General features: G+C 32.6%; 1 protein-coding gene across 1 annotated transcript; it reads right to left on the bottom strand.

Moving 5' to 3' along the window:
• Positions 1-338: 338 nt before the first annotated feature.
• LOC132750815 (nose resistant to fluoxetine protein 6-like) lies at positions 339-10,019 on the bottom strand. Its single transcript, XM_060740856.1, has 13 exons — positions 9,866-10,019; positions 9,052-9,236; positions 8,717-8,875; positions 7,903-8,091; positions 6,895-6,988; positions 6,182-6,283; positions 5,424-5,589; positions 5,149-5,228; positions 4,653-4,751; positions 4,230-4,362; positions 3,066-3,258; positions 2,322-2,464; positions 339-1,232 (listed from the first exon to the last, which is right to left on the bottom strand). Exons 1-13 carry the CDS (start codon positions 9,970-9,972, stop codon positions 1,110-1,112), a joined length of 1,773 nt encoding a protein of 590 aa, XP_060596839.1. The 5' UTR covers positions 9,973-10,019; the 3' UTR covers positions 339-1,109.
• Between the last annotated feature and the right edge of the window lie 1,235 nt (positions 10,020-11,254).

Raw genomic sequence — 11,254 nt, forward strand, 5'->3', positions numbered from 1 at the left:
TGCAAGACTCTCCTGCTAATTTAATTTCTTAAAATAACGTCTACATCTGAACATTCTCCAGTAGTGTCTGTATTATAGTAACAAGATATTTCTGTCATTTGGGGAAACAGTATGGTAAAGTAATTAACATTATTATCTATGGTAAATTTGTTTCTTCAACAAAATCTACTTTCAAATTACGGTCTTAATTGATTTTGAAATATTTTTGTGAAAACCAGTATACGATCTTTTTAACAAGGATAATTTTATAATACAAGACACGCTGGTAAGAACAAGATACTATACGGCATATTAAACATAATATCAACATGAAAAACAAACAACAAACACACCAGACAAACGATAAAACTTTTTATTACTTGAAAGCACATTCGGCTTCAGAAATTGATATTTTATCCTTCTTTTGGAAAAGGCAAATGCGATTTTATTATGTTTATTATTCAATAGTTTTATGAGCGTTTTGTATGTTTATCACGTGAAGAAAATAGGGAAGAATGTGAAGTTATAGGTCATAAAAGAAGCAAAATATAAACGGGTGTTTCGGATAATTGACCTATGAGTAACATTTTAGAAACTTACATAGGCAACCAAAAATTAAGAGCTTTTGAAAAAAATAAATAAAGCATTTTTAGGACAAATTGGGCGATATCAAATTTATTTATTCATTCATTTATTTAATTATGCTATTTACAATAAATTATAACTCAGTTCAATTAAATATGACATAAATTGTAGCAAGAATTGGTTTTAGATTTAGAAACTCAACATACATAATTATTGCAACAGAAATAAGCTTTGCATATACAAAACACGTTTAATATTGTCATTTGTTTAATATGTTACATAATTGTTAGCAAATCAATAAGATATTGCATAGATAATAACAATATTATCTATATATATTTACAATAGATCACAGTCAAAATGCAATTAAGTATAACATATACAATGTATATCAAATATAGTTTCAGATATAATTTACACAAAACAAGTTATATATGCGGCAAGCACAAGCTGAAAATGTCTTTCAAATATACTACATAGGAATCCTATCACCTCAGCTATATCACATTTCATTACAAGTTTATATGTCTTTTTGTCATTGCCCGTTACCTCCTACCGCCCCTACGAAACAAGATTTTTTCCAAACCCATTGTCGGTGCCTCAAACGAAGCCGAACATACAAGTGCAACCATATAGGTAACACATAGATGACCGAAATACAGATAGATCTGAAACAAGAGGTGTTTTGAATATTAGGCTACATTTTTACTGTATTAATTGCCTTACATTCTCTTTTAAATAACATAATCATATACATTATGTCGTAAATTTCATTCTCAAAGAAAGTATGTTTCTCAAATTTTAAAAGTCAAATTTAAGAATTCTAACACGCTTCACACTATTCCACTATCAAACAGATAGGGTAATAAAGTGCATAATTACATGATATATGCACGACATAAACAAGACCTGTCGGTAGGACTCGACTATTTTTAGTGTTTGACAGTAAAAAAGACTTGATAATGTAAAATTTTCTAAGTTAACAAAAGGGCAAAATTTGTCTTTAAATCCATGTTACAGTTATATGTCTTGAAGAGAGTCCTATCATACTCTCAAAGAAGAAAATAAAATTACAAATTGTTTCAAATCCATTTGTCATTAGAATATGAAAATATCTGAGGTGGTATGCAAACTCAAATGTAAATTATAATGCAAATTGTAATGCTTCAGAGAGTTACCCCCTCCTGTGTACAAGTTGAGGTCATTATGGTAAACAAGTGTGCATAGTTTCAAAGCCATATGTCAATGGACTTTGAAAATAATTGAGGTATTACAAAAACTTAAACAAATTATGAGTCGAAAAAGGGGCATAATTCTGTCAAAATGCTTGATACAGTTATCTCCTCCTGTCTACAGGTTGTGGTCATGATGGTGTATAAGTATGCAAAGTTTCAAAGCCATATGTCGATGAACTTTGAAAAAAGGTATTACAAAAACTTTAACATAAGTGGTTACGCCGACACCGACACCGACGCCGACGCTCGGGTGACTACAATAGATCTACTTATTCTTATTGAATAGTCGAGCTAAAAAGGAATGCTAACACGTAATATGACGTCAGATATTCAGATATAATGTGGAGCCATAGTGAATCATGTGCGTCTGGCAACTTACCCAGAGTAAAGTCGGTTAGGTAGACGACCGCAGAGATATGGCCAAACACATATGTTACAATCGTCATAGAAAATAACCAAACATAATTAGTTATAATAGCTATATAGCTAGGAAATATTACAATTAGTAAAAAGTGTACATACAATATTATAATCGTTGACATGGAACAAGGTACGTCTAGAGAAAAAGTACATCATCATACAGATCGGGTGTACGAGATAAGCTGCATACGTCAACCGAGACAAGGGTATAAAACCATTCCATGACAGAATTGAATTCACCAGCCCTGAATATAAATGTTCGTTCAATAGACCCATTCGTTAATGATATGATTAACATATATTTACACATATAATACTCCTCATTTATTCGAACATCTATTTTATAACCTTGCTTTTTAACATCGAATATGTCATCACAATGTACAAATTGTATTTAAATAATGAATATATTAATGATTTAAAAGAAACTTGTCCCAGTTTAAACTTTATTTATATTATGCATGACTGTGAATGAACATTATAGTTTATTGGACGATTTTCGAGTTCGTTCTATTGTATGAAACAGTACTTGTGTCAATAAATGGAACATGGCTGTAACCTCAGGGGAGCCTAACACCGACGTCCCATGTTTAAGAGAGACATTAGACAGACGGTATTTCCCATTGGGTTTAAACATAAAAGTACCTCGTTTAAAACAAAGTGACAACACACAAAACTCAGTTAAAGAGAATCGTTTTAGATAGGGATAAGTTGAATACATCTCAATATAGTACAGCTTAGAAACGTTGAAAAACTATAAAAAAAATCGCCAATTTAGTTCAAATATTATTGTATCAATGGCCTATGTTTACAATCCGATAGATAACTGGCTATTATTTGACTTACCGCCCATGTTGTTATAACACGCAAAAATCAGCCATGCGATACAAAATCCCCATGCAGGTCTACCAAACGCCTCGTAGAAAGCACGTTGTACATTGGTCCATTCTGTACCATCTTCCTTATTCTCGCTGTATGTAGAGTATACCAACGATAGAGCAACTGCTGTGCTTACTAACCAGCCAATATATGTTAAACTCTGAAAAATAAAAAAACATCGTCTAAACCAAAATCATGCAAGAGAAACAAACCCAAACAAACTGTCAATACAATTATTATTTAGTTCTATCAATACTTATTGAAGCTCGAAAGCATGTAAATTACTAGTATTGTAATCACTTTTCATCCCGGTATCAAAACCTTTAATAATGCCATATAAGCCATATAAGGAAAAATTGCCGTAGTCTCAGAAATGCACGAACCCTACATCACTGAGTTGAAAAGCAGAGATGTTAACCACTTGACCACAGCTCGGCCTCCAATTAATCCCATTGACCATTTTCTCGTTTTTATCTCACATATTTTGTGAAAATCAGTGTATTATTATTGACACGACAGTCGATATTTCTACTTCACCTGTTTAATTTGAGTTATAGGTTTGCTCAGCTATAAATTTGAAACAGTCTATTTGAATATACTAGTGTTTCAGTTAGAAAATATAGGAATTAAGCTTAATGACATAGTGCCCGATCAGCTAACACGGATATATGTGCTGTCTGGACTTGCTTTATATTGGTGACAAAGGAATATCAAGTTTAGTCCTAGTAGGTCAAGGTAAAAGGTTTGTCAATTGACATCGGATACTAAATTTGAAAATTTAGCAGAATGATTGAAATTTCCAAATTATTGAATGAGGTAATACATTTTTGCCCCTTCCTGTATATGATGCTACAATATATGCCCATTTATCTCTCAGAACTAATTATGCAAAGATCTGTCGCTTTACTAATTGCAAAAAGGCAGAAGAAGATTATTGTATGTCAAAATGGATACCGTTTTCAATATAATGACAGGACACCAAAAATAAAACATAAATGATTTCTGAAATACAAATCATGGCATTTTGTGGGTCTTTGCGAGTCTTTAAATAAGTTACTGCTTTTATACGCTTTTAAAATTAATTAAAATTAATGATCATTTTGAAGACGTAAAGAAAAGAGAGAAAAGTACCTTGTTGCGTAAAGGTTTTCGCTCTCTTTTATAAATAACAAAGCCCAGCAACATTCCAACTGCCCAGCAGCCGACACGACACCATGGCACGGTATAAACTTCGTTCCAAAAAGCGCCGTCGTCTGATTTCATGCTTTTAATATATATAAAAATCAATTGATAATGTCATCCAAAATTGAAAATCGAAATGTATAACTCTAAAATAAATGTAAGTGTGCATTTTAACAAACTTATAGTATAGGTTTCATCTAATACCATGAACATTTTAGCCCTTTATTTTGATTACACTTAACAGCAATAATTATAACATCATTGAAGATGATTACTATTGATATAGGTGATGATTAAAACTTAAAACTTATAATTATAACACGTAATATCGGATGATGATTATACAATATATGAACTTAGATCACTACTTACGTGAAAAAGTTACCATTAATTTCATATTCCTTCCAAAACGCTATACCAATGCCCATACATAGCAACAAACTTGTTAAGATTGCCCCAATCACGGGCATTCTGTGATAAAATAACATAAAACATGAGTTTGATACACATTTTGGTCGACATAATTTAACATACGAGGGGTTATCCAAAATTCTGAATCGAAATATTGCATTATAGTTTCAATCGAATTCTGCGACATATTCGACTATTTACGTACCATAAGTGAGCATACAGTTTATGTTTGACATTTACTGTTTATTATTACTGATGTTCTCGAAGGATTACCGTTTTCTTAGAATTAGTCGGGAAAATAGGTTTCAAAGTTTGTTTTCCTCCCCGACAACACCTGTGTCGTTTTTCAAACCTTCTCAATTAATGCAGCAATGTGGACTAAATCAATTGCATTTCTTTTTCAATTACGAAACTAAATTTGATAAATCATATGCATTTAATATCAAAAGTTACTTACATGTACATGAATATAAGAAACAAAGGTGAAATAACATAAAACTGCATATCATTGGCCAAGTACCAAGTCCAGCCCATACACTGAAGAGAAAAAAATAAAAAAGCCTTAAAACAACTGCATCAGCCGTACAACCAATGTAAAAACTACTTATTTAACTTTAAAAATGATTAAATTTATTGGCAGTGAAAAAAGACAAACAAAATGCACATTTATATTTCTTATATTGTTCATGTTAGTCTAGTGAAAAATATTCTTAATTTCAAGATATATTCTACCTGAGAATGAGTTTCAACTAGATTATTGATGTATAGAAGGTTGGTCCACCACACTGTTTTACAATGTTCGGCTGCCCATATTGTACTTGGCCAGAAAGGTCCCGAGCCAATATACCGGTACAAGCATGAAAACATCATGATTACTAACATGTATATTGGAGTCAGTCTGAAATAATACCAAAACATATTACAACAGATATTTAAAAAAAAATGACCAACAGTACTGTATGTGTTACAATAATAAGCATCTTTGGCCGTGATGTACCGTAATCAAATAGAGAAAAACAGAATTCCTTAAGAAAGTCCAACACGGCAAAATTGAAAATGTTTAATTGAACCTGTTCATGGACGGAAGTGGTAATTGCAACTGTCAACGCACCCTAGCACCGGCTTAAGTAGAATTCAAAATTTAACATGAACTGGTAAAAATTTGAAATTTGTAACATCGTCAGATGTGTTCATATGGCGGTAATCATGGAACCTTCAATGTGACATGTTGAAAGGGGATCAGATATTATTAAGTCACATTGGTGTTGGCACTACTAGTATCACATAAGAAGCTATGTTGGAGTTTTGATTTAGTTTTAAGACTTTTTAAAATGTAAACATGGTCTTTTACGAAATGTTAAATGTTTAAATCATACATCATTGGGATTAATTTAATTCAAGATGGCTTTCTTGGCTGCATTGAAACAGATTCTGGCTTGACCTTTACTAAAGAAATAAAAAAGGCTCAAAAACAACGCTTTATCTCAAACCTCCAGAAACGATGAAAGTAGTACATGATTCCGTCAGATACTGTACATTTCTTCTTTTTCTTGTCAGTTCCTTTCAGCTGTAACCATGTCAACAAGAATGCACTGCAAGTATTTATACGCCAATAAAATAAAAATAAAGTTTCTATCAATATACAATGTATTACTTATCTAATTAATATATTAACTTGATCAATTAAGGTTTTGACCATGTTGGGCAAAAGCTTAAGTTCACTAAGGGTTTTTGTTCTAGAAGAATTTTAATAAGAAATAGAAATTGGGGCTTTGAGAGATACCCCTCTTTGTTGTTTTATGAATATTGTGTTGTTTCTACGTGAAAAATTTGAGCATTATGATTGGATAAATAAGATATGGTGTTTGTAAAACCTGATGGTATATACATTCTGGACATAGACCTCTGTAATATTGACTAAATAATTCACATATAACGGTCTTGGTTTGGTGTGTTTGGTTTAACGGCGCACCAACACAATTTTGGGGTCATATGGAGCCGAAACAGGAAAGATGATTTTGGCTATCCCCGGGTGTTACAACTTAAATGTTTAAACCTGATATACGTTTTTATTATTTTGCACAGAATACGTTAACAACTAACCAACAAATTACGTTAAAAAATTAAGCCTTCAACAAAAAACAACAAACAAACAAAACAACAACAACAACAAAGGAAATCAATAATAAAAAGCAAAGAGTACCTTAAGACAAAGAAAGTATCGACGGCGAACCCGCCTGCTACCACGCCTTGGAATGTTAATCTTTGCATAATTGGTACAAAGTCCAACAAATTATCTAGACAGAAATAAAAACACATTTATTAATTATTATTATATATAACGAACTAAATTTAACTCTTACCCTGCTTGGCTACCAGTATAGAGCCAGGCCAACCTGTACCTTCATATATTCAATCAAAGGCTCTTTTGTCTGACCAACTTCAAATGTTCATCTTGATAGCAACAAAACTGATCGTGAACAGTACTAAACAATCGAGCTTGTCAACTGCGTGTAAATTATTCAGTACTTGCCGACTTTTTGTAATGGGCTAGCCAAGTTTTAAATTTGGAACGGAACAATCCATTTAAAGTTTAGTCTACTGTATACGATTTTTGTTTAGTTTGATTGTGTTAGAAGCTATAAGCTTATTGAAACACTCTCAAATCCGTTCCTGGAGTCAACCAGTACTAAGCAATGAATGTAAAAAGTCTTGCTCAAGGAAACAACGACTTTCCCCTGATGTGATTTGAACCCATACAGTCAGCAATCCTTAGATTACTAGTCTACCGCCACTCGCGTTTGCGGGATTTCAATATTTAAGTATTGCCAAATGAGCTGCCAACAGGAAAGAACCTGTTTAATTAGAGGTACGGACGTGCAGTCTATCCTGGCTCATAACTTGAGGCAAGGGCTTATCAATTTCGGTTTGAACATGTGTTCATGGATTTCTAAACCATTGTGAGTACTGAACAATGCTAGCACTTCCATTGTTAAACAAATTGTTTAAAATATTTGTTTCCTTATTTGTTTAAAGTGTTTGTTTAAAATGCGTTTGTTTGGATGTTTGTTATGGCTGTGCGCTCAGATTGGAGACACATTTCCGTTATTTTGGGTGTAACATGAATATCCCATTCACTGTTATTCACGTTAATGATGAAATATAATGATAACATTAGGTTATCTATCTACATGCTGTTATCATTAATTACCTGTGGTAAAAGTTTCATCTTGAGATACAATTCCATAATTGTAGGTGTGTCCAAGAACTACCCATGTAAGACTTAAGAACCGAATTCCATGTATGCAAGAAATAGAACCGGATGTAGATTTCGCGCTAAGAATCTTAGGAATGTTTGTATACAGTGAGAAGCAGACGATAAGCTTTCCTGCCAAAGAATCTGAAAAAATATGAAACAATTTAAAATTAATTTTGCTTAAAAATAAACATCAACAAAATACCAACATCAAAAAGGCATTCAATTTATTTTTAGATTGCAGACTAAGTGCGTGCGCATCAAATTCGATAACAACTTTGTATGAATTGTCGTCATGGATCTCGTCCATCGGCATCTTCAGACTGCTAAAGTAAATAAAGTGAACACAGTCATGTAACGTGTGCCAGAAATAGAATGTTTGACTTGTAAGTTGTCTATAACGTCTTGTTTGTAATCCGATGGTAGTAGGTTCGAATTCCATTCAAGGCGAGATTTTGTACATTGATAGAAAATTCAATTCCACCTGGGGCGGGATTGTATTAACGGTGTTCTCGCAGTTTTGTGCTGCGAACTGAGATGTTGAATACTATGTTAGAAGAACAAGGTTTTACTTAATATCAAAAATTATAAAAGTTTATGAATGTAAATACATAAATATAAATATTTATATAAAATATATATACCGTTATCACGTAATATAAATCCGTGCCGCAAGATTATATACAGTATACGGAACAACATGTGAACATTAATGATTATTTATAAAGATGCACAATTACATATGAACAAAAATATATCATAATGGCACCTTTTCTTTTTTTCTCTTGTCTTGTATCAGGTTGTTGTTGATTGTCTGTATTTTGTGTTATTCTAGCACCATTTGAGATCTCATGGTAACCGTTACTTACGGTTGGCAACGGACATCCGCCTTCTTTATGCGGCATATAACCGGATGGAAGGCTTATTTCTGAAAACATTAGTATTGAAGAACGTTGTACACACACCAAAATTCAGAAGATATACTTTAAATATTTAACATTTATTTCCCATAAAAAAAACAAATTAAACATTTCATTTTCTTCAGTTTTTCATTCAGATTTACATATATCATCAACTAATTTTATTATTATAAATTCGTCATACCTGTTTTGTTTTCTGGTACATTGATTTTTACTGACGAATCGCTAAGTGCTCCATTGATGTAACTTCCGGTTTCCTCTCTCGGTCTGGTTCCTGTTTTGTAATTATCCTCTGTAGCCCGGCTTGACTTGTAAATATCATAAACCGTTCCAACTAAAATCAACATCCCAATTGCAGCAAGCACAGAACTGGAGGGAAAATATAACTCAGTTTCAAGTCAGAATGTTGTGATATTTTATACTATATAATTAGAGATATTGACTTCAATTTAATACATAGTTCGTTGAACACGCATATATTTCATGAGGTCCATCTCATAAATCATAAATATATGATTTAGAGTGGAGACTCAATGCAGATATCATTTGCTTGATTATATGATTCCCGATATAATCCAGTACTTGTTAGTTCCAGGAAGCGGACTAGAATATGGTTCAAATGGGCCACAAACTTTCTTAAACAATCGAGCTCAAATCAATTTTAGACAACATCTTGATTCATCGTGTGGCACATTTTCATGCTATGGCAAACCAATATCATTCACTATTATTTATTTGTTAAAGTAGTTGATAAACTTTCCGACTAACTTTTCTTCGGGTAAGTTTGCACTTTGTATTGAATGGTTTAGAAGTACCATGAACAGTATCAGTGATATGTATATCTCCCCTAGATGACAATCATATACATTTCCTCCTGCTTGAGTAGAAGGGAAAAAATGATATATAGTATGATCGAGATAATGTTTAAACAAACAAAATATATCATCATTGCGTTTAATTTTCAATATTGGACGTGGGTATGTGCAAGGGTATCTTACATTGCCGCAATAGCTGAACTATCTGCCGTTATGTCCGTGTCTTGCTCGTAACAGTAGGCTTCCTCTACTTCCGGTAGTGGCAACTTTTGTAATGCATCTGAAAACATACCAAACCTTATGGCACATTGATTGTATGTAAGAATGGTATAATAATAGATAAAGTACTGCTAACTAGGAACAATTCTTACTATGGACACTGGATACAAGACACAAATTACAAGCGATGATATAAAACATGTACGGTTTCTTATATCATGAAACAATTATGAAGACATTGTTACCATTTTGAATAATAGAACTTTCTTTAACCTCATAAAATAACTGGTTCAATAAAATTGAATTACTACGCTTAAACAGCACGCCATATAATTGCGCTTTTACGTGTATAAAGTGTGCAGTGATATTAACATGGCAACATATTGTTAATCACAGTATAAAATTGCTAAAAGTGCTACATGAACTCGCTGAATACGTTCAAGAAAAATATAATCTGTTATCGTTTTTTTCTTTAATTCTTAAGCTACTTAAAACGTCTGCTTTTCTCCCTTCAAGCGAAACTTTAACAAGAAATGGCTTTACGCGCAATTTTATTTTAGAATATTAGTCAGATGATTTACCAAGAAGGTTATAATGTTGTACTGTTATAATGTATAATGATGTCCAAGCTTTACTATAGGATGAAGAACTTCGATGCATATCACTCCGTGCATTTTGTCAGGCCATATCTACGGAAGCTTGTATGTACCCCCGCTATGAAGACATGAAGTCGTCTGCCTCGACTTATAGAACACAACAAGTCGTCAAAATTACGACGACAAGTTTATATATACCATGTCATTTTGACAAAATATATGTCATCATGTCGAGATACGGCATCCCGACTTTCTTACATAAATAAATTTGTCGACTTGAAGTTACATGTATGTCGACATCTATGTAATTTCTAGTCGACAAATATATTAACGTACGGAAGCTTCAAAGGGTCACCTATGGAAACGTATATGGTACACCCTGATGATGTCATTTCACGTGGAGATGTGTTCTTGTAGGACGAAATGATTACGCCAAGTTATCATAAAATATAAAGAATGATATGATAATTTGATCACGACGTTATAAAAGAACACGATTTGTCGTCGTAAAATAAAACGACATAACTACATAATAACGTATTTTGTAAAAACTGGTATGTTGACTATGTTCGTTATTTAATGTATTATGACTTGCTATAGGTCGGCATGCCGAATTTTACTGTCTTGTCATTTTCTGTTATAGACGACAAGTACAGATCATGACAATATATTCATGTTCTTAAAAATGATATTATCACATTAACATTTAGTTCCTATGTCTCTACTTATTAAATTATGTTAACTTTTGTCTTTAATA

The sequence above is a fragment of the Ruditapes philippinarum genome, unplaced genomic scaffold, assembly GCF_026571515.1.
Source record: "Ruditapes philippinarum isolate M1 unplaced genomic scaffold, ASM2657151v2 ctg5571_1_1_1_1, whole genome shotgun sequence".
NCBI classification, from domain to species: Eukaryota; Metazoa; Mollusca; class Bivalvia; order Venerida; family Veneridae; genus Ruditapes; species Ruditapes philippinarum.